Below are 25126 nucleotides of genomic sequence, written 5' to 3' on the forward strand. Positions count from 1 at the left end.
ACCAGCAATCCTACCATCATGAAAAACAATTACAGGCTTTCATTCTACACTCACTTGGCAGGACGGTAGTACCTCCCTGGGTGGTTGCTGTCTACCAACCTACTACCTATTTCCATATGTACCTCCATAAATAAACTTCTTTCTTTCCACAAATGCTTCAACATGCAGTGGTACCTTGCCTTATGAGTGCCCCAATTTATGAGTTTTCCGAATTATGAGCCATCGCTCAGTCAATTTTTTGCTTTGCGAGCCAAAATCCGAGTTACGAGTGAAAAAAAATATTTACTGGAAAAAAAAAAAAAAAAAAAAATTACTGAAAATGACATCTGGCAAGAACCCCGGCCTAAATGGTGGTTTTGGGACTTGTTGCTTATAAAACAATGCTAGTGCAATGTTCTCACTGGAGGTAATCATGTAATTATCTTTAGTTATTCTACAAAAAATAAAGTTGCTAAGTTTTTGACATTTGCAAAATATCTTGCCCTTTACTTCCACACAAATCCCAAAATATTTGGAATATTTCCAATATTCCACAAGCCAATTGTAGAACAATCATTTTTTTATGATTCCTGTCAATATTATTGCATTTACTTCAATAATAAATGGTGGGCTTCATGAAATAAGTCAATAACTTACTTCCGAGATATTCAATTAACACTGCACTAGTGATCTAGTGCAGTTAGCCTCTCAAAAACTCTGTTTTCTCTTACCCAGGGCCAAAGAACATGCTATAGGAAGGAGCAGTAATGATTTTAAATATTCAGACTGGTCCTAGACACTTGCCATATTATGGCCTATTTTATTCATGCCAGAGTATATCTCATGTTTCTATGTTACTTATAGTGTTTATTATGTCATATAAGATCAATTCTGATAGATAAATAAGCTGCAGAGTTTATATTAATGTTATACTCAAGTATTTTCTCCTGCCCCTGGGTTTTTTTTGGGGGGGCTGGAATAGATTAATGGCATTTCAGTTAATTTCAATGAAGAGAATTTATTTAATATAAGAGCAAATTGAGTTACGAGCTTGGTCACGGAAAGAATTAAACTTGTAAGTCAAGGTACCACTGTACCTTCCTCCCCCCCCCCTCTATTTTATGGTTCACCTAGTTCTTTCATACTCACATGCCGACTTGTCTACTCCCAAATATCTAAATGCAATCTCTTCCACCATACACCCTAGAAATCTGATATCCAATGTTTCGTTGTCTATACTTACTTATTACTATACTCTTACCACACTGTTCTGTCTTGTGTTTATATTTATTTTTTTCTTTTACATTTTTTTTTTTTTTTCAACAAGTCGGTCGTCTCCCACTGAGGCAGGGTGACCCAAAAAAGAAAGAAAATCCCCAAAAAGAAAATACATTCATCATCATTCAACACTTTCACCACACTCACACATTATCACTGCTTTTGCAGAGGTGCTCAGAATACAACAGTTTAGAAGCATATACGTATAAAGATACACAACATATCCCTCCAAACTGCCAATATCCCAAACCACTCCTTTAAAGTGCAGGCATTGTACTTCCCATTTCCAGGACTCAAGTCCGTCTATATGAAAATAACCGGTTTCCCTGAATCCCTTCACTAAATATTACCCTGCTCACACTCCAACAGATCGTCAGGTCCCAAGTATCATTTGTCTCCATTCACTCCTATCTAACACGCTCATGCATGCTTGCTGGAAGTCCAAGCCCCTCGCCCACAAAACCTCCTTTACCCCCTCTTTCCAACCCTTTCGAGGACGACCCCTACCCCTCTTTCCTTCCCCTATAGATTTATATGCTTTCCATGTCATTCTACTTTGATCCATTCTCTCTAAATGACCAAACCACCTCAACAACCCCTCTTCTGCCCTCTGACTAATGCTTTTATTAACTCCACACCTTCTCCTAATTTCCACACTCCGAATTTTCTGCATAATATTTACACCACACATTGCCCTTAGACAGGACATCTCCACTGCCTCCAACCGTCTCCTCGCTGCTGCATTTACCACCCAAGCTTCACATCCATATAAGAGTGTTGGTACTACTATACTTTCATACATTCCCTTCTTTGCCTCCATAGATAACGTTTTTTGACTCCACATATACCTCAACGCACCACTCACCTTTTTTCCCTCATCAATTCTATGATTAACCTCATCCTTCATAAATCCATCCGCCGACACGTCAACTCCCAAGTACTATCTGAAAACATTCGCTTCTTCCATACTCCTCCTCCCCAATTTGATATCCAATTTTTCTTTATCAAAATCATTTGATACCCTCATCACCTTACTCTTTTCTATGTTCACTTTCAACTTTCTACCTTTACACACATTCTCAAACTCATCCACTAACCTTTGCAATTTTTCTTTAGAATCTCCCATAAGCACAGTATCATCAGCAAAAAGTAACTGTGTCAATTCCCATTTTGAAATTGATTCCCCATAATTTAATCCCACCCCTCTCCCGAACACCCTAGCATTTACTTCTTTTACAACCCCATCTATAAATATATTAAACAACCATGGTGACATTACACATCCCTGTCTAAGACCTACTTTTACCGGGAAGTATTCTCCCTCTCTTCTACACACCCTAACCTGAGCCTCACTATCCTCATAAAAGCTCTTTACAGCATTTAGTAACTTACCACCTATTCCATAAACTTGCAACATCTGCCACATTGCTCCTCTATCCACTCTATCATATGCCTTTTCTAAATCCATAAATGCAATGAAAACTTCCCTACCTTTATCTAAATACTGTTCACATATATGCTTCAATGTAAACACTTGATCTACACATCCCCTACCCACTCTGAAGCCTCCTTGCTCATCCGCAATTCTACATTCTGTCTTACCTCTAATTCTTTCAATTACGTATAACCCTACCGTATACTTTTCCTGGTATACTCAGTAAACTTATTCCTCTATAATTTTTACAATCTCTTTTGTCCCCTTTCCCTTTATATAAAGGGACTATACATGCTCTCTGCCAATCCCTAGGTACCTTCCCCTCTTTCATACATTTATTAAACAAAAGTACCAACCACTTCTACGCTATATCCCCCCCTGCTTTTAACATTTCTGTCATGATCCCATCAGTTCCAGCTGCTTTACCCCTTTTCATTCTACGTAATGCCTCACGTACCTCCACCACACTTACATTCTGCTCTTCTTCACTCCTAAAAGATGGTATACCTCCCTGGCCAGTGCATGAAATTACCGCCTCCCTTTCTTCCCCAACATTTAAAAGTTCCTCAAAATATTCTTGCCATCTACCTAATACCTCCCTCTCCCCATCTACTAACTCCCCTACTCTGTTTTTAACGGACAAATCCATACTTTCCCTAGGCTTTCTTAACTTGTTTAACTCACTCCAAAATTTTTTCTTATTTTCATTAAAATTTCTTGACAGTGCCTCTCCCACTCTTTCATCTGCTCTCCTTTTGCACTCTCTCACCACTCTCTTCACCTTTCTTTTACTCTCCATATACTCTGCTCTTCTTAAAACACTTCTGCTTTGTAAAAACCTCTCGTAAGCTACCTTTTTCTCTTTTATCACACCCTTTACTTCATCATTCCACCAATCACTCCTCTTTCCTCCTGCCCCCACCCTCCTATAACCACAAACTTCTGCCCCACATTCTAATACTGCATTTTTAAAACTATTCCAACCCTCTTCAACCCCCCCCACTACTCATCTTTGCACTAGCCCACCTTTCTGCCAATAGTCGCTTATATCTCGCCCGAACTTCCTCTTCCCTTAGTTTATACACTTTCACCTCCCTCTTACTTGTTGTTGCCACCTTCCTCTTTTCCCATCTACCTCTTACTCTAACTGTAGCTACAACTAAATAATGATCTGATATATCAGTTGCCCCTCTATAAACATGTACATCCTGGAGCCTACCCATCAACCTTTTATCCACCAATACATAATCTAACAAACTACTTTCATTACGTGCTACATCATACCTTGTATATTTATTTATCCTCTTTTTCATAAAATATGTATTACTTATTACCAAATTTCTTTCTACACATAGCTCAATTAAAGGCTCCCCATTTACATTTACTCCTGGCACCCCAAATTTACCTACTACTCCCTCCATAACATTTTTACCCACTTTAGCATTGAAATCCCCAACCACCATTACTCTCACACTTGATTCAAAACTCCCCACGCATTCACTCAACATTTCCCAGAATCTCTCTCTCTCCTCTACACTTCTCTCTTCTCCAGGTGCATACACGCTTACTATAACCCACTTTTCACATCCAATCTTTATTTTACTCCACATAATCCTTGAACTTATGCATTTGTAGTCCCTCTTTTCCTGCCATAGCTTATCCTTCAACATTATTGCTACTCCTTCTTTAGCTCTAACTCTATTTGAAACCCCTGACCTAATCCCATTTATTCCTCTCCATTGAAACTCTCCCACCCCCTTCAGCTTTGTTTCACTTAAAGCCAAGACATCCAGTTTCTTCTCATTCATAACATCCACAATCATCTCTTTCTTATCATTTGCACAACATCCACCCACATTCAGACTTCCCACTTTGACAATTTTCTTCTTCTTATTCTTTTTAGTAATCTTTACAGGAAAAGGGGTTACTAGCCCATTGTTCCCGGCATTTTAGTTGACTTTTACAACACGCATGGCTTACGGAGGAAAGATTCTTATTCCACTTCCCCATGGATATAAAAGGAAAAGTAATAAGACCAAGTACTATTAAGATAAAATCCAAGAAAACTCAGATGAGTGTGTATAAATAAACGTGTACATGTATGTGTAGTGTGACCTAAGTGTAAGTAGAAGTAGCAAGACGTACCTGTAATCTTGCATATTTATGAGACAGACAAAAGACACCAGCAATCCTACCATCATGTAAAACAATTACAGGCTTTCATTTTACACTCACTTGGCAGGACGGTAGTACCTCCCTGGGTGGTTGCTGTCTACCAACCTACTACCAAAATTCTTCCATTAACCTCTTTTTATAATCTCCCATAAGGACTGTGTCATCAGCAAAGCGCTATATAACTACGTACTCCATTGTACAAGATTAATTACTTCTCCCCAGCACTCTAGGATTCACTTCTTTTACAAACAACTATAAATGTTAAACCATGGTGACATCACACATCTATGTTATGCCCTACTTTTATTAGAAAATAGTCCTCATTTTTCCTACCTACCCTGTATTATTATTACTGGGAATTACTAAACCTGTAGGGGTCATACAGCGCTTGGAAAATGGGAGGTAAAGAGATTTATCTGAGGAAAGGTTACCTTAAAATGATACACTGATCTTCACAACTTATCCCTCATCTTTGTTCAGTGAAGAAAGATAGAGTAGAAATACTGTACATTAATACTTACCATCATCCTCATCACTAAGAATTTTTTCCACCTCATCAGTCATATTATTCTTTTCATCAGGACTGAAGAACATAAGAGGATTCACATCTTGCAAAAGGGAACCACTTGCTGTTCTTGTTCTTCCACTTGGACCTGGGTCTGTTTGCTCTGCAAAGACAAATTGAACATAAGAACATGCAGAAGAATCTGGATGCCAAAGCTGTACATATGAATGGCAATGCCTAATAGGTAAACATTGCAGTCATTTACACATTTTCTAGGAAAAGACCAACTTTCATACAAGTTTAAATTTTTTAATTTTATTTCATATTAATCAATAAGAATCTGGGCAACAGATAATCTTATATAATTTTAACTTATAAAAGACAGGAATTAAAATTGAGCACAGAAAAGAACAATGTGATGAGTAGCAGCAAAAGATCTAAACAATGATAGATTGAATATCAGAATGGAGGGAGGGGGTATGGAAGAAGGGGGATTATTTATAAAGTTGAGAGTGAAAATGTCAGCAGATATGTCTATGAAAGATGAGGTAAACCATAGAAAAGATGAGAGAAAGGTGGTGGGTGGTGTGTTAAAATATCTGGAGGAAAAAAGATTATCTATGGAGGCAAAAAAACAAGGGAATAAACCAAAGTACAGAGGTACTATAACTTTTATAAAAAAGTGTGAGGCATGCAACAAATGCTAAGAAAAAAAAAAAAAGGCTAGAGGCAATGCAAATATCATGCTTGAGAGTAATGCATGTGGGGGTGAATATCATGTAGAGGATTTAGAGCATAGAAATTAAACAATATGAGGGGACCAAGGGTTAATTCCAACCTGAAGAAGAGTTGTTGAGACAGTCTGCACATGCAGAGGACAGACAGACAGGATGACAAAGAGGGTGTATGAATCTGAGGTGGAAGGTAAAAGAGGAAGGGGTTGTCCTAGGAACTGTTGGTGGGGAAGGGGGGATTACAAGAGGCTTTTAGGGGCTTAATTAAGCATGCAGCAGGCTTGTGTGTGTTAGACATGAATGAGTGGAGACAACTGGATCGGACTCGGGGAAGCCAGTGAGCTGGATTTGAGTCCTGGAGGCGGAAAGGGTATTGCCCATACTTTGAAGGAGGGGTAGGTGATGTTACAATCAGAGGGGTAATCTGACTGTGATGTCAACACATTTCTGGAAAATTGGCAATTGAGTAAATGTTGGTGAATATGATGTTTCCTCTGGATCACCCTGCCTTGTTGGAAAATGGCTGTCAAGGTAAAACAAAATACAGCGGACCCTCGCCTAACGAACGCATTGCATAACGTTAAATTCGCCTAACGATACATTTTAACGCTAACATTTTGTCTCAGCTAACGCTAAAAAACTCGCCTAAGGATATTCGTTCTCGGGTACCAATTAATATCGTTAGGTGAGGGTCCACTGTATCTAAAATTCAGCTATATTCACAATAAGTTCCCACTACTACAATAGAGAGTATTATAGGAATTAAGAATTAAAGAGACACTAATGATAAGATGTAAATTTTTATATACATCCTCTCATGGTATATCATCACATGGAACAAGTACCACCCCATTATCAAACACATCAACTACAGTATTTCAACCATTTCACAGACTACAGTGGACCCTTGACCAACGATATTAATCCTTTCCTGAGAGCTCATCGTTAATCGAAATTATCGTTAGTCGAGTTAATTTTCCCCATAAGAAATAATGGAAATCAAATTAATCCGTGCAAGACACCCAAAAGTATTGAAAAAGAAAAAATTTTTTTACCACATGAAATATTAATTTTAATACACACAAACTGAAGAAGACATGTACAATTACATGACACTTACCTTTATTGAAGATCTGGTGATGACTGATGGGATGGGAGGAGGGGAGACTGTGGATGGTGTTAGTGTTTAGAGGGGAATCCCCTTCCATTAGGACTTGTTGTTTATTACTATTTTTCTATATTTTATATACACATATACAGTCACAGGACATGTTTCTAGAAGTTCTGCAGCCTGTGGAAGTCTTTGAAACATTGTGTCATGCACAGTGGTGTTCTACATTCCTCACACATAAAACGAGTGTCTCTGCGTTGTTGTGGGCGTTTTTTTGTATGTGCACAGACGTAACACCTCTTCTGAGCCTTTTTCTTGAAAGCAGTAGCAGGCAGTTTTACTAGGAAGTGATCACCATGCTTCAGACAAGCAGGTAGTTGTTGATAATTTGGTGGGCGGTCAATTGCAGGTGTTCTTCCTTGGTACTTGAATACTATTTGTCTGATGACAGACAAACAGAATTCGCCATACTGTGGTTTGTTTCTGGTCCTCATCTTATACATATTATAAGCATTGAGCATGGAAATGTCCAGAAGATGGAAAAAGAGTTTGATGTACCACTTATAACTCTTGCAAACACAATCAGCAAACCCAACCTGCATGTCACATTTGTCCACTGAACACATGTTGAAGGTGTAATCAATCACAGCTGCAGGTTTTAGAATGGGTTCATTGCTCTCTCTATGCTGCCTGCCACTGTCTGCCATTTCATTAGGGTGAACTGATGACAACAGTGTGACATCTCGTTTGTCATGCCACCGAAATGCCATGATGTCATTGGCAGCAAACGCCTGCACCTCACCTCTACGAGTGCCAGCATCAAACCTGGGCATATGTTTCTGATTTGCACGCACTGTGCCACACACATCTGTCATGTTCACTTGCAAAAAATCACTGAGTGAGGGGCTTGTGTACCAGTTATCCGTAAATAATATATGCCCCTTACCAAGGTATGGTTCTATCATTGTTCTAACCACATCACCAGAGATGCCCAATAACTTCCTGGTATTCTGCAATGTATAACTTCCAGTGTACACAATTATATCCAATACCAGACCACTGTAACAATCACAAAGCACAAACAACTTTATACCAAAGCGTTTCCTCTTGCTTGGTATATACTGCTTGAAAGAGAGTTTTCCTTTGAACAGAATCAAAGACTCGTCAATTACAAGCTTCCTGAAGGGATAAAATGTGTACTTAATTTCTATTTCAGATACACAAACACATTCCTAATCTTATATAACCTGTCGTTTCTGTTAGGCCTGGTTTTGTCTGAGAAGTGAAGCATACGTAATATTAGCACAAATCGATTCACTGGCATTATATCACTGAAACCTGGGGTTGCAATCAGGCGGTCTGTTGACCAGTATGATTTCACTTTGTGCTTATACACATGTGGCATAAGCATTATTGTGGCAAAGAAAAGATACATCTCAGCCACAGTTGCCTCCTTCCACTGGTGTAGACGTGATTTTGGTGAAAGTAATGTGTTTGCCATGGTGTACTCGTAGTATGTGTTGCTTTCCATGAATATACTTTCCATCAGGGGTTCGTCAAAGAATAACTCGAAACATTCCAGTTCAGTGGCAATGTTCTCAAGTGTACAAGATGGCCGTATTCCACTTTGGCTGTCATCAAACTGGTGGGGATTTGGAACAAAATTGACAGCTTCCCGCCAATCCCAGGTGTGGTCAGCTGGTGGGTACCGAACAATGACAGGTGGTTGTGGTTGTGGAGGCTGGTGTGGTGGGTGGGTGGGGGATGGTGGCCTTTGTTGTAGATCAGCTGAGGCAGCGGTGTGGGTGGCAGCGTGGGTGGCAGCATGGCCCACTGCTGGTGCCTCACCGCCGGCACCACTACCACCACGCACATTTTCCATCCCAATTGCAACAGTATCATCGTCATTTTTACTGTCTGTTCCTATTGTACAGCCACGGGATGTACTCCTTCCCATTGAAATAGCATATGGCACACTACCAGAGAGCATATATCGTTGTATATACTGACGCTTCACTGGGGAATACTGCACTTCACTATCACTACTGGAACTAGTTTGAAGAGCTTGTAGTTCATATTCACTATCACTATCATCACAAATGCTCTCATCTGAGTCTGGGATTTGGGAAAATAGGAGTTTCCTCTTGGATTCTGGTACAACTGAACGTGAACAAGACGGCCCAGCACCAGAGGTGGAAGGCTGAGGGTTGTCTGGGTTTTCCTCACTATTACCGATGTTATGGTCATTAGTTTTGGTCAAAACCTCACCAAAACCTTGAAACTCATCTTCACTGGCACTTCCATCTGTATTAGAACTGTCACTGGGGAACAAAAGTGTCCCAATTCGCCGAGGAGTGAGGAGCTTCTTACTGCGAGGCATGGTGGACATTGTTTACTAAGATGGCATTCTCACAATGCACCACTGGGTCCCTGATTTTTTTTCTACCGCGCACACCGACCACACAGACCAATTCTCTCACATCTAGGCCTACCAGCCTTTTCCCGCGAGATTTGACAGCACTAGAATTTATGCGTACTAGTACGTCAAAAACCCCTGTGCGTAAGCCGTACTAGTACGTCCAAAACCCTCTAAGGGTTAATGCTACTAGGACCAGCTTGAGTCACTGGACCTCTGTCGCACAACATATCTTTCCATAGAGGCCTGTACCTCCCGTTCCTTTATGACATTCCTAAAATGTTTCACAACGTTGTCAGTGTGACAATTAAACACTTGTTCAGGTTTCAGTCCTTGACTGTCTATGTACTCCTTGAATTCCTGCACATATTTTTCAGTTGGCACTAGAAGCTTTCTTGGGGCCCATGGTGACTTATTTTGCAGGTGCAATCACTAAAAACGCTGTGATAATATGAAATGTTCCGACTGTATGTTTGGATGGGACCGCGGTGGCTGGCTGGCTTGTAAACACTGGCCACAAGTGGACACGTCTCAGACGGAACGAATCGTGTTGGTCGAGTTTTTTAGCGCTAGTCGAGGCAAAATTTTTGCGTTAAAATGTATCGCTAGTCGGATTTAACGTTAGATGATGCCATCGTTAGTCGAGGGTCCATTGTAATTGTAAAATCTTCTATGTGAATTATCACAACATATAACACCAGTCACTCTTTTCTAATGCAAAAATTTCTTCAATGCATTTTTGTTACATTCACCTCTGCATCTGTTATTCATATGTGTATCACATTTTCTCACACTTAGTTGGCAGAGTGGCTATCATACTGACCTAGCAGCCCAACACCTTCAAAACTACCATTAGAAAACATCTTATCTCCCTGATAAACCCCATCAACTAACTACACGAATACCACCTGGTGGTTCACACTTACACTCACTCACCCATTTGACCATAAACAGAAATATTAATCTCAATCTTAAAATAATGAATCCTATGATACTCCAATACTGAAACTATGTACTGTGCCAAAACAAAAGCATTCACATTGCTAAACTCACAAACTAGTATTTAGCCACTTAGCCATAATACCAACTTACCTCATAATTTGTAATATTTTAAAATAAAGAATTAAACTAAGTCTGCCCGAAATGCCTAGCCATGCTAGGCGTTCTAGTGGTACACTCTGTAATCATTATTTAACTACATGTAAACCACACAACAACCAAATTCTGTAAATTCAACATTGTAATCTTTATAGAGAATAAACTTTGAATTTGAATTTGAATTTTGAATTTGAATTTGAAAACAGTCTGGAATTCAATTTGTGTTAAGGAGGTAGAATACAGTAGACCCCCACATAACAATATTAATCTGTTCCTGAGAGCTCATTGTTATGCGAAATTATCGTTATGCGAATGAATTTTCCCCATAAGAAATAATGGAAATCAAATTAATCTGTGCAAGACACCCAAAAGTATGAAAAAAAAATTTTTACCACATGAAATATACTTTTTCCTACACACAAAGAGAAGGATACATGCACAATAGTAGAGTAGTACATGCACAATATATATTGTGCATGTACTACTCTACTAAATGAAGAATAAATGACACTTACCTTTATTGAAGATGAAGCAATGACTGATGAGACACTGTGTCCTGGGAGTGCCTTTTCCTCCTGAGTACTGTAGGTCCTGTTTGACATTTTCTTCCAGAACAGGCCTTATCACGCTGTGTATGCCACTACGATTCTTAAATCTCTCAAACCAACCTTTGCTGGCTTTAAATTCACCAATATGAGCACTAGTTCCAGGCATTTTTCCCTGTTCACCTGGGTGTTAGTCGACTGGTGTGGGTTGCATCCTGGGAGACAAGATTAAGGACCCCAATGGAAATAAGTTAGACAGTCTTCGATGACACTGACTTTTTTTGGGTTATCCTGGGTGGCTAACCCTCTGGGGTTGTTTCTTGGTATTCTCAATAAGCCACACCAACAACGGTGCTACAGCAGCAGCAGCAGCAGCTGACAGTGCTACAGTAGCAGCAGCAGCAGCAGCTGACAGTGCTACAGTAGCAGCAGCAGCTGACAGTGCTACAGTAGCAGCAGCAGCTGACAGTGCTACAGCAGCAGCAGACGGTGCTACAGCAGCAGCAGATGGTACTACAGCAGCAGCAGCCACTGACGGTGGTACAGCTGCAGCTGACAGTGCTACAGCAGCAGCAGACGGTGCTACAGCAGCAGCAGACGGTACTACAGCAGCAGCTGATGGTGGTACAGCAGCAGCAGCAGCAGCTGATGGTGGTACAGCAGCAGCAGCAGCAGCTGATGGTGGTACAGCAGCAGCAGCAGCAGCTGATGGTGGTACAGCAGCAGCTGACAGTGCTACAGCAGCAGCAGCTGACAGTGCTACAGCAGCAGCAGCTGACAGTGCTACAGCAGCAGCAGCTGACAGTGCTACAGCAGCAGCAGCTGACAGTGCTACAGCAGCAGCAGCTGACAGTGCTACAGCAGCAGCAGCTGACTGCTACAGCAGCAGCAGCTGACAGTGCTACAGCAGCAGCTGACAGTGCTACAGCAGCAGCAGACAGTGCTACAGCAGCAGCAGACAGTACTACAGCAGCAGCAGCAGCTGATGGTGGTACAGCAGCAGCAGCAGCTGATGGTGCTACAGCAACAGCAGCAGCTGACAGTGCTACAGCAGCAGCAGCATCAGCAGTTGACCATGGTACCACAGTATTTCGATAATATTTCTCACCCTTTTTACCACAGGGTTGGCACTAGAAGCTTTCTTGGGGCCCATGGTCACTTATTTTGCAGATAAAATCACCAAAAACGCTGTAATAATACGAAATATTCCGATTGTATACTTGGATGTTACCGCGGAGGCTGGCTTGTAAACAATGCCACCGGCGGAACATGTGAGGCTGGCTCAGGCCTCACATAGACGTGTCTCAGACGAATAGCGTTGAGCGAGTTTTTTAGCACTATGCGAGGCAAAATTTTAGTGATAAAATGTATCGCTATGCGGATTTGATGTTATGTGATGCCAACGGTATGCGGGGGTCCACTGTAATTTTCTAATTACAATAAGATTAAGCAAGCTTTTGTAGTATAATCATTTCCCTACTGGTTTATCAAAAGTCAACTGTTTTATAAGTCTTCATCCAAGTGATACCTGGAGTTTACCTGGAGAGGGTTTTGGGGATCAACGTCCCCACAGCCTAGTCTAAGATCAGGCCTCATGGTGGATCAGGGTCTGATCAACCAGGCTGCAGTACTGATACAGAACTTATGAATATGTGACTTGTAAATACTTCTCTGGTACATTCACTGTGAGTGAGCTGCTTGCTTTTATCAAGAGCCTAGTGTAAAACACTGTCTGCCTCCTCAGTTTGTATCCTCTGCGCAAACTTACTTGCAAACAACGTTTTTAACTCACCTGTGTCAGAGTTGTGCTTTAGCCAGGAAGGATCAGGAAAGAAGCAGTGGTGTGGAGGAAGTCTATGGATTTCTTTTTCTGTTTCTTTGCTCAGTGGAAAAAGTTGTTCTTCAACCAGTTCCCACCGTTCAGCACATTTCCATAACCAGTTTGGGGTGACAATCTAAATCATGAATAGCAAACAATATTTAATTTTAAAAGTATAACTGCAGATAAATAATCTATGCCAAATGATATAAATTAATGATATGAAACACATATTGCATCAGCTAATTACCTAGGTTTTCATCTATCATTCAAGTCTTAAATGGTCAAGATATGAATAACTACTATAAACAGTAAATTCCATAGATCTCTGCAATGCCAATGTTAATTAAGTATCAGTACTTTCACTGTTCTACTTCATTCATTATCTCTGCACATACAGTACTACTATATTTTATTTCATACATTATTTTTTTATTTTTATTATTTTTTATTAACACATCGGCCATTTCCCACCAAGGCAGGGTGGCCCAAAAAAGAAAAACTTTCACAATCATTCATTCCATAACTGTCTTACCAGAGGTGCACTTACACTACAGTTATAAAACTGCAACATTAACACCCCTCCTTCAGAGTGCAGGCACTGTACTTCCCATCTCCAGGACTCAAGTCCGGCCTGCCGGTTTCCCGAATCCCTTCATAAATATTACCCTGCTCACACTCCAACAGCATGTCGAGTCCTAAAAACCATTTGTCTCCATTCACTTTTATCTAACACACTCACGCATGCCTGCTGGAAGTCCAAACCCCTCGCACATAAAACCTTCTTTACCCCCCTCCCTCCAACCTTTCGTAGGCCAACTTCTACCCGGTCTTCCCTCCACTACAGATGTATACACTCTCGAAGTCATTCTATTTTGTTCCATCCTCTCTACATGTCTGAACCACATCAATAACCCTTCCTCAGCCCTCTGGATAATAGCTTTGTAGGTAGTAGGTTGGAAGACAGCAACCACCCAGGGGGATACTACCATCCTGCCAAGTGAGTGTGAAACGAAAGCCTGTAAATGTTTTACATGATGGTAGGATTGCTGGTGTCTTTTTGTCTGTCTCATAAACATGCAAAATTACAGGTACGTCTTGCTACTTCTACTTACACTTAGGTCACACTACACATGCATGTACACCTACCATCCGACTTACGACCTGCTCGACTTACTACCACTTGACTTACGACCGTGTTTTTTTTGCCAAATTTCTGGGAAATAAACAACTATTTGTGATGTACACAGTCTTTATCCTAAATCTTACAGTATAAAATACAGTACTAACAGCATAAAAAGTAAAGTAAAACATGAAATACCAAATAAAACAATAAAATAAAGTCATTACAAAAATGTTTTGTTGATATTCAGTAGTAAAATTCGACTTACGACCATTTCGACTTACGACCGGTTTCTCGGAAACGAACTCGGTCGTAAGTCGGATGGTAGGTGTACATGTTTATTTATACACACTCATCTGAGTTTTCTTTGATTTTATCTTAATAGTTCTTGGTCTTATTACTTTTCCTTTTATATCCATGGGGAAGTGGAATAAGATTCTTTCCTCCGTAAGCCATGCGTGTTGTAAAAGTCAACTAAAATGCCGGGAACAATGGGCTAGTAACCCCTTTTCCTGTAATAATTACTAAAAAGAATAAGAAGAAGAAAATTGTCAAAGTGGGAAGTCTGAATGTGCATGGATGTTGTGCAAATGATAAGAAAGAGATGATTGTGGATGTTATGAATGAGAAGAAGCTAGATGTCCTGGCTTTAAGTGAAACAAAGCTGAAAGGGGTGGGAAAGTTTCAGTGGAGAGGAATAAATAGGATTAGGTCAGGGGTTTCAAACAGAGTTAGAGCTAAAGAAGGAGTAGCAATAATGTTGAAGGATAAGTTATGGCAGGAAAAGAGGGACTACAAATGTATTAATTAAAGGATTATGTGGAGTAAAATAATGGTTGAATGTGAAAAGTGGGTTATAGTAAGTGTATATGCACCTGGAGAAGAGAGAAGTGTAGAGAGAGAGAGAGATTTTGGGAAATGTTGAGTGAATGCATGGGAAGTTTCGAACCAAGTGTGAGAGTAATGGTGGTTGGGGACTTCAATGCTAAAGTGGGCAAAAATGTTGTGGAGGAAGCAGTAGGTAAATTTGGGGTGCCAAGGGTAAATGAAAATGGGGAGCCTTAAATTGAGCTATGTGTAGAAAGAGGTTTGGTAATAAGTAATACATATTTTATGAAGAAAAGGGTAAATAAATATACAAGGTATGATATAGCACGTAATGAAAGTAGTTTGTTAGATTATGTATTGGTGGATAAAAGGTTGATGGGTAGGCTCCAGGATGTACATGTTTATAGAGGGGCAACTGATATAAAGGATCATTATTTAGTTGTACCTACAGTTAGACTAAGAGGAAGATGGGAAAAGAGGAAAATGGCAACAACAAGAAAGAGGGAGGTGAAAGTGTATAAACTAAGGGAGGAGGAAGTTCGGGCGAGATATAAGCAACTATTGGCAGAAAGGTTGGCTGGTGCAAGTATGAGTAGTGGGGGGGTTGAAGAGGGTTGGAATAGTTTTAAAAATGCAGTATTAGAATGTGGGGCAGAAGTTTGTGGTTATAAGAGAGTGGGTGCAGGAGGAATGAGGAGTGATTGGTGGAATGATGAAGTAAAGGGTGTGATAAAAGAGAAAAAGTTAGCTTATGAGAGGTTTTTACAAAGCAGAAGTGTTATAAGAAGAGTAGAGTATATGGAGAGTAAAAGAAAGGTAAAGAGAGTGGTGAGAGAGTGCAAAAGGAGAGCAGATGATAGAGTGGGAGAGGCACTGTCAAGAAATTTTATTGAAAATAAGAAAAATTTTTGGAGTGTGTTGAACAAGTTAAGAAAGCCTAGAGAACGAATGGATTTGTCAGTTAAAAACAGAGTAGGGGAGTTAGTAGATGGGGAGATGGAGGTTTTGGGTAGATGGCGAGAATATTTTGAGGAACTTTTAAATGTCGACGAAGAAAGGGAAGCGGTAATTTCATGCACTGGCCAGGGAGGTATACCGTCTTTTAGGAGTGAAGAAGAACAGGATGTGAGTGTGGTGGAGGTGCATGAGGCATTACGTAGAATGAAAGGGGGTAAAGCAGCTGGAACTGATGGGATCATGACAGAAATGTTAAAAGCAGGGGGAAATATAGTGTTGGAGTGGTTGGTATTTTTGTTTAATAAATGTATGAAAGAGGGGAAGGTACCTAGGGATTGGCAGAGAGCATGTATAGTCCCTTTATATAAAGGGAAGGGGGACAAAAGAGATTGTAAAAATTATAGAGGAATAAGTTTACTGAGTATACAAGGAAAAGTGTATGGTAGGGTTATAACTGAAAGAATTATAGGTAAGACAGTATGTAGGATTGTGGAAGAGCAAGGAGGTTTCAGAGTGGGTAGGGGATGTGTAGATCAAGTGTTTACATTGAGGCATATATGTGAACAGTATTTAAATAAAGGTAGGGAAGTTTTTATTGCATTTATGGATTTAGAAAAGGCATATGATAGAGTGGATAGGGGAGCAATGTGGCAGATGTTGCAAGTATATGGAATAGGTGGTAAGTTACTAAATGCTGTAAAGAGTTTTTATGAGGATAGTGACGCTCAGGTTAGGGTGTGTAGAAGAGAGGGAGACTACTTCCCAGTAAAAGTAGGTCTTAGACAGGGATGTGTATTGTCACCATGGTTGTTTAATATATTTATAGATGGGGTTGTAAAAGAAGTAAATGCTAAGGTGTTCGGGAGAGGGGTGGGATTAAATTATGGGGAATCAAATACAAAATGGGAATTGACACAGTTGCTTTTTGCTGATGATACTGTGCTCATGGGAGATTCTAAAGAAAAATTGCGAAGGTTAGAGGATGAGTTTGGGAGTGTGTATAAAGGTAGAAAGTTGAAAATGAACATAGAAAAGAGTAAGGTGATGAGGATATCAAATGATTTAGATAAAGAAAAAATTGGATATCAAATTGGGGAGGAGGAGTATGGAAGAAGTGAATGTTTTCAGATACTTGGGAGTTGATGTGTCGGCGGATGGATTTATGAAGGATGAGGTTAATCATAGAATTGATGAGGGAAAAAAGTTGAGTGGTGCGTTGAGGTATATGTGGAGACAAAAAATGTTAACAATGGAGGCAAAGAAGGGAATGTATGAAAGTATAGTAGTACCAACACTCTTATATGGGTGTGAAGCTTGGGTTGTGAATGCAGCAGCGAGGAGGCGGTTGGAGGCAGTGGAGAAGTCCTGTCTAAGGGCAATGTATGGTGTAAATATTATGCAGAAAATTTGGAGTGTGGAAATTAGGAGAAGGTGTGGAGTTAATAAAAGTAATAGTCAGAGGGCTGAAGAGGGGTTGAGGTGGTTTGGTCATTTAGAGAGAATGGATCAAAGTAGAATGACATGGAGAGCGTATACATCTGTAGGGGAAGGAAGGCGGGGTAGGGGTCATCCTCGAAAAGGTTGGAGGGAGGGGGTAAAGGAGGTTTTGTGGGCGAAGGGCTTGGACTTCCAGCAAGCGTGCGTGAGCGTGTTAGATAGGAGTGAATGGAGATGAATGGTATTTGGGACCTGACGATCTGTTTGAGTGTGAGCAGGGTAATATTTAGTGAAGGGATTCAGGGAAACCGGTCATTTTTATATAGCCGGACTTGAGTCCTGGAAATGGGAAGTACAATGTTTGCACTCTAAAGGAGGGGTTCGGGATATTAGCAGTTTGGAGGGATATGTTGTGTATCTTTATAGGTACATGTATATGCTTCTAAGCTGTTGAGTTCTGAGCACCTCTGCAAAAACAGTGATTATGTGTGAGTGAGGGGAAAGTGTTGAATGATGATGAAAGTATTTTCTTTTTGGGGATTTTCTTTCTTTTTTGGGTCACCCTGCCTCGGTGGGAGACGGCCGACTTGTTAAAAAAAAAAAAAATCCCAAACCTCCTTCTAATTTCCAATCTATGAATTCTCTTAATTATATTCACACCACATATTGCCTTTAGACACGACATCTCCACTGCCTCCAGCCTTCTCCTTGTTGCAACATTCACCACCCATGATTCACACTCATGTAAGAGCATTGGTGTAACTACTCATACATTGCCCTCTTTGCTTCCATGGACAAATTCATACATTATATTTTTTAAACTATTACACCACATTAATGCACATAAACTACCTCCCATCAAATTTATCCTTTTTAGCTACCTTAGAGTCAGTTTGTCTAGTTTTGTCCTTCTAGTTTAAGTGCTAAACCTGTGTGGGTCATTTAGCACAAGGACTGGTGAAGTTTTGATCCTCTGTCTGCTAACAGCAAGACAGACGTGCTACCTATGTAGTTAACTACCTCTACTCCAACTACCAGAGCTACCAATGCTCCTATGATGACCTAGTTACAAACAAAACTGCACTACCCAACGTAGCACCCAGAATGACCAAAGATTACCAACAGTGAAACCTACAAATCGAAAATAATAGAGATCAAAGGAAGACTGCACACAAACCGAAAGCAACACCCCGCTGCCAGCCGAACAACGTAACCCTAAGCTTTGTATACTACAACTTCTTCTTAACTACAACAATTCCTGTAGTATTATGAGGCGCAATCTAAGAGGAAACAGCACCAAGGCCAGCAAGAAAACACCGAAAAATCAACTATTCAACAAGTGTAGCCAGGAGGACACCGGCTCAGCAACCACCCCACTCACCACCACTCAAGGCCACACCACAACAATAACAACAAACATGGCTGCCACCAGCCCATCCTCCCCTCTCTTCCCCGGATTAAACCTACCAAGCAGTCTCTCAGGTATGACCAACGATTCAGATACCCTAAAGACATGCATCTCCAACTTAGCTATTGAAAATATGAATCTTCGAGAGACGCTAACAAAACAAGACACCAGGATGACACAACTCGAGAACAAAATCCACAGTCTTGAACAAAAGTTAACAACACCAGGAATGACTAACTGTGACAAGACCATCCAAACAGTCATAGATAGCCATACCCAACAAATAATATCTCTTAATACAAAGGTTGAAGAAGCAGTAAAAGACTGGAAGAACAACTTAGATAACCAGTTCAGTGACTACTTTGCTCTCCAAGAAGATAAAACTGAACAAGATAAACTATCGGACGCAGTAATAGTTAACAGTCCACTTTTTCCCAGTGATATGAACCAAACAAACAGTAAAGAAATTACTCTGCAGATCATAAAGGACCAAACAAGTGTTATTGTACCAGAGTCTGAAATAAAAGAAGCCAGGTTACTAGGATCCCATGGTAGAAAAAGTGTTATGCTTAGATTCCACTCACATGACAGGAAAAAAGATTTAATTATTGCATCTATTAAAGTAAAGAAAGAGGAATACATAAACGAGTGTCTTACCAAAAAACGTCAGAACCTCCTGTATAGAGTCAGAAAACTTAAGTGGGAGAATAACGACACAATACACCAATGCTTCACACGGGATGGGAAAATTCTTGTTAGGAAAACAAATGTAGTTCAACTGTACACAATCACGAACGAGAATGATCTATCACGATTTCTCAGAGATACTAATCTTACAGAGAATAACTAAACAATGTCCAACTTAAAAGCCTACGTAGTGTAGTGTAAGTTTTGCTCCATTATTGTTCAAATTTCATTGTGCAATCTCTTAGTAATTAAATAATCAACTACCTCATTTTGTGATTTTACTAGTAAGCATAAGTCACCTTATGTGATTTTGTTATTTACTATTGTTCGCTTAAACATTAGCTGAATTGATACTTTCTCTGTCCATATTACTACCTCATATTTTTTTTAAATACTATCAATTGATATTACTTACTAAAACTAATAATTATCATTTTTACTAAAATTTCAATTTACTCTTAACATTTTTGACATTTAATAACCATTACTTGTCTAATTACCTTTACCTGTTTTAATACCACATTTACTATCTTAGATTACTCTTAATTACCTTGTACTGCCATATAACCAAGTATAACTACCAGTGCAATATTGTATGAAATAAACATTACTTTTTCACTTTTTTTGTAATCATTATTACTTACTAAAATTTTATTAAACACCAGTTATTTTGGTACTTTAATTGTGAATTTTATTTTGTCAATTTAAATCTAGTTATAATCTTGATCTTGTCAACAACCTATACCAGACTCTAGTGCAATTGCAAGTACCATTTCAAATTGTATTTTTATATTATAAGTTTATATTATAATTCCTACCATCTGTCCATTTAACTTTGTTTACCATTACTTATTTTTAGTCCCTTATATATTTTCTCCTTTATTTTAGCTTTATATAACTACCCTAGTTTATATACTCACAATTGTTAAAATAATCAAGGTGCTATTCTCAGGTGCTAAAGTAGAACAAGTTCACAATTTTGCCATTATATTCCAAAGCTCATTTATTTGATTACCACTTTATTGTTCACCACAACCTATATTAGTCCCCCTTTTTTTTTTTTTTTTTTTCAACAAGTCGGTCGTCTCCCACCGAGGCAGGGTGACCCAAAAAAGAAAGAAAATCCCCAAAAAGAAAATACTTTCATCATCATTCAACACTTTCACCACACTCACACATTATCACTGCTTTTGCAGAGGTGCTCAGGATACAACAGTTTAGAAGCATATACGTATAAAGATACACAACATATCCCTCCAAACTGCCAATATCCCAACCCCCTCCTTTAAAGTGCAGGCATTGTACTTCCCATTTCCAGGACTCAAGTCCGACTATATGAAAATAACTGTTTTCCCTGAATCCCTTCACTAATTACCCTGCTCACACTCCAACAGATCGTCAGGTCCCAAGTATCATTCGTCTCCATTCACTCCTATCTAACACGCTCATGCACGCTTGCTGGAAGTCGAAGCCCCTCGCCCACAAAACCTCCTTTACCCCCTCTTTCCAACCCTTTCGAGGACGACCCCTACCCCTCTTTCCTTCCCCTATAGATTTATATGCTTTCCATGTCATTCTACTTTGATGCATTCTCTCTAAATGACCAAACCACCTCAACAACCCCTCTTCTGCCCTCTGACTAATGCTTTTATTAACTCCACACCTTCTCCTAATTTCCACACTCCGAATTTTCTGCATAATATTTACACCACACATTGCCCTTAGACAGGACATCTCCACTGCCTCCAACCGTCTCCTCGCTGCTGCATTTACCACCCAAGCTTCACATCCATATAAGAGTGTTGGTACTACTATACTTTCATACATTCCCTTCTTTGCCTCCATAGATAACGTTTTTTGACTCCACATATACCTCAATGCACCACTCACCTTTTTTCCCTCATCAATTCTATGATTAACCTCATCCTTCATAAATCCATCCGCCGACATGTCAACTCCCAAGTATCTGAAAACATTCACTTCTTCCATACTCCTCCTCCCCAATTTGATATCCAATTTTTCTTTATCTAAATCATTTGATATCCTCATCACCTTACTCTTTTCTATGTTCACTTTCAACTTTCTACCTTTACACACATTCTCAAACTCATCCACTAACCTTTGCAATTTTTCTTTAGAATCTCCCATAAGCACAGTATCATCAGCAAAAAGTAACTGTGTCAATTCCCATTTTGAATTTGATTCCCCATAATTTAATCCCACCCCTCTCCCGAACACCCTAGCATTTACTTCTTTTACAACCCCATCTATAAATATATTAAACAACCATGGTGACATTACACATCCCTGTCTAAGACCTACTTTTACCGGGAAGTATTCTCCCTCTCTTCTACACACCCTAACCTGAGCCTCACTATCCTCATAAAAGCTCTTTACAGCATTTAGTAACTTACCACCTATTCCATAAACTTGCAACATCTGCCACATTGCTCCTCTATCCACTCTATCATATGCCTTTTCTAAATCCATAAATGCAATAAAAACTTCCCTACCTTTATCTAAATACTGTTCACATATATGCTTCAATGTAAACACTTGATCTACACATCCCCTACCCACTCTGAAGCCTCCTTGCTCATCCGCAATTCTACATTCTGTCTTACCTCTAATTCTTTCAATTATAACTCTACCGTATACTTTTCCTGGTATACTCAGTAAACTTATTCCTCTATAATTTTTACAATCTCTTTCGTCCCCTTTCCCTTTATATAAAGGGACTATACATGCTCTCTGCCAATCCCTAGGTACCTTCCCCTCTTTCATACATTTATTAAACAAAAGTACCAACCACTCCAACACTATATTCCCCCCTGCTTTTAACATTTCTGTCATGATCCCATCAGTTCCAGCTGCTTTACCCCCTTTCATTCTACGTAATGCCTCACGTACCTCCACCACACTTACATTCTGCTCTTCTTCACTCCTAAAAGATGGTATACCTCCCTGGCCAGTGCATGAAATTACCGCCTCCCTTTCTTCCTCAACATTTAAAAGTTCCTCAAAATATTCTCGCCATCTACCTAATACCTCCCTCTCCCCATCTACTAACTCCCCTACTCTGTTTTTAACGGACAAATCCATACTTTCCCTAGGCTTTCTTAACTTGTTTAACTCACTCCAAAATTTTTTCTTATTTTCATTAAAATTTCTTGACAGTGCCTCTCCCACTCTTTCATCTGCTCTCCTTTTGCACTCTCTCACCACTCTCTTCACCTTTCTTTTACTCTCCATATACTCTGCTCTTCTTATAACACTTCTGCTTTGTAAAAACCTCTCGTAAGCTACCTTTTTCTCTTTTATCACACCCTTTACTTCATCATTCCACCAATCACTCCTCTTTCCTCCTGCCCCCACCCTCCTATAACCACAAACTTCTGCCCCACATTCTAATACTGTATTTTTAAAACTATTCCAACCCTCTTCAACCCCCCCACTACTCATCTTTGCACTAGCCCACCTTTCTGCCAACAGTCGCTTATATCTCGCCCGAACTTCCTCCTCCCTTAGTTTATACACTTTCACCTCCCTCTTACTTGTTGTTGCCACCTTCCTCTTTTCCCATCTACCTCTTACTCTAACTGTAGCTACAACTAAATAATGATCTGATATATCAGTTGCCCCTCTATAAACATGTACATCCTGGAGCCTACCCATCAACCTTTTATCCACCAATACATAATCTAACAAACTACTTTCATTACGTGCTACATCATACCTTGTATATTTATTTATCCTCTTTTTCATAAAATATGTATTACTTATTACCAAATTTCTTTCTACACATAGCTCAATTAAAGGCTCCCCATTTACATTTACCCCTGGCACCCCAAATTTACCTACTACTCCCTCCATAACATTTTTACCCACTTTAGCATTGAAATCCCCAACCACCATTACTCTCACACTTGATTCAAAACTCCCCACGCATTCACTCAACATTTCCCAGAATCTCTCTCTCTCTCCTCTACACTTCTCTCTTCTCCAGGTGCATATACGCTTACTATAACCCACTTTTCACATCCAATCTTTATATTATAATTTTATATTATAATTTTATACTATAATTCTAACTTTAAAAAATTACCTTTATAGTACTACCTACTATCATATTCCCAAGCTCCATTATTTGACCATCACTTTATTTGTATTAGTCCCTTTTATATTGTCTCCTTTATTTTAGCTTAAAAAAAAAAAAAAAAAAAACTACCTTAGCTCATTATTTTACATTTGTTAAATAATTCAGGTGCTATTTTTTAGCTTAAGACTATTTACTTTGTTTTATACTTAATTCTAACTATAGATTCACTACAAATCTTATGATTACAAGCATTGATCCTGATACCAACCTCTTATTTAATGACTTAAATGAATCAAACAGTTACTGTAATTACTACACTGCAGAACAATCAAAGGCACTTCTCAGTGCCAACAACAACATAACTATCTTTAACTACAATATCAGATCTTTAAGCAAGCATTACGATGACCTCATAGCATTACTAAATTCCTTACATGCCAATATGTCCATCATTACACTAACTGAAACCTGGCTAAAGCCTGATAGTACAATTGTCTATGCCATTCCTGGTTACACAGCCATACACAACTGTAGGCCAGACCAACAAGGGGGTGGCACAGCCATATACTACTCAGACCAACTAGAATGTATCACTAATACTTGCACAAGGGATGAACATGGGGAATATATAATAGCTAAATTCAAATCCAAATACCTACAAAAACCTCTCACATTGATAAACATCTACAGAGTTCCACAGTCAAACATTAGCCAATTTAGTCAAAACCTAGGAAGTATGATAACTGATGCACGCATGAACAAAGATCACTTACTACTCTCAGGTGACTTCAATATAAATCTCCTGCAAGACCAGGACCCACACGTTACTGAATTCACAAACACAATGAGTAACTGTATGTTACTACCAACAGTAACAAAACCTACAAGAGTTACAGAGACTAGTGTTTCCCTACTTGACCACATCTGGACCAACACCCTATCCCCTTTAAAATCAGGCATAATTACAGATAATACCACAGACCACTACCCTACTTTCCTCATAACAACTCTTGGTAAACTACCCCAAGACACTACTAAAGTCACCTTCAGACTTCACAATGAGGCAGCCATTAATAACTTCACAACAGCAGTAGCAAACATTGATTGGCACACTGAGCTAGAAATCTATACAGATATTGACGAATGTATTAATAATTTTCTAAAAAAGACCCAATACCTCTATAACAAGCACTGCCCTAAAAAAACTAAACAGATGACAGCTAAGAGACTGAACAGTCCCTGGCTAACACCCAGCATTCTCAAATCCATAAATACAAAACACCAATATGAAAAACAGTACAGAATGGGTCACATAACCAGAGACCAAACAAAACGTTACTCGTCAATCCTAACCAGCCTGATAAGAAGGGCAAAAAAATTGTATTATGAGAACAGATTATCCAACTTACGAGGTGATATAAAAAAGACCTGGAAAACCCTATCAGAAATTCTGAGAACAAAAAAGATATCACGAAATAGCGAAATAAAATTA

The 25126-nt window shown here is 39.4% G+C and overlaps 1 protein-coding gene across 5 annotated transcripts in view; it reads right to left on the bottom strand.

Moving 5' to 3' along the window:
* Positions 1-25126, bottom strand: part of Fcp1 (RNA polymerase II subunit A C-terminal domain phosphatase Fcp1) — a 180904-nt gene that overhangs the window by 30420 nt on the left and 125358 nt on the right. For all 5 annotated transcript variants that reach the window (XM_070091419.1, XM_070091421.1, XM_070091422.1 and 2 more), the window contains 2 exons: positions 13069-13231; positions 5389-5535 (listed from right to left, as the gene is read on the bottom strand). In XM_070091419.1, the coding sequence (XP_069947520.1) occupies positions 5389-5535; positions 13069-13231 (310 nt within the window). The remainder of the gene's footprint in view (positions 1-5388; positions 5536-13068; positions 13232-25126) is intronic.

This window comes from Cherax quadricarinatus, chromosome 35 (assembly GCF_038502225.1).
Source record: "Cherax quadricarinatus isolate ZL_2023a chromosome 35, ASM3850222v1, whole genome shotgun sequence".
NCBI classification, from domain to species: domain Eukaryota; kingdom Metazoa; phylum Arthropoda; class Malacostraca; order Decapoda; family Parastacidae; genus Cherax; species Cherax quadricarinatus.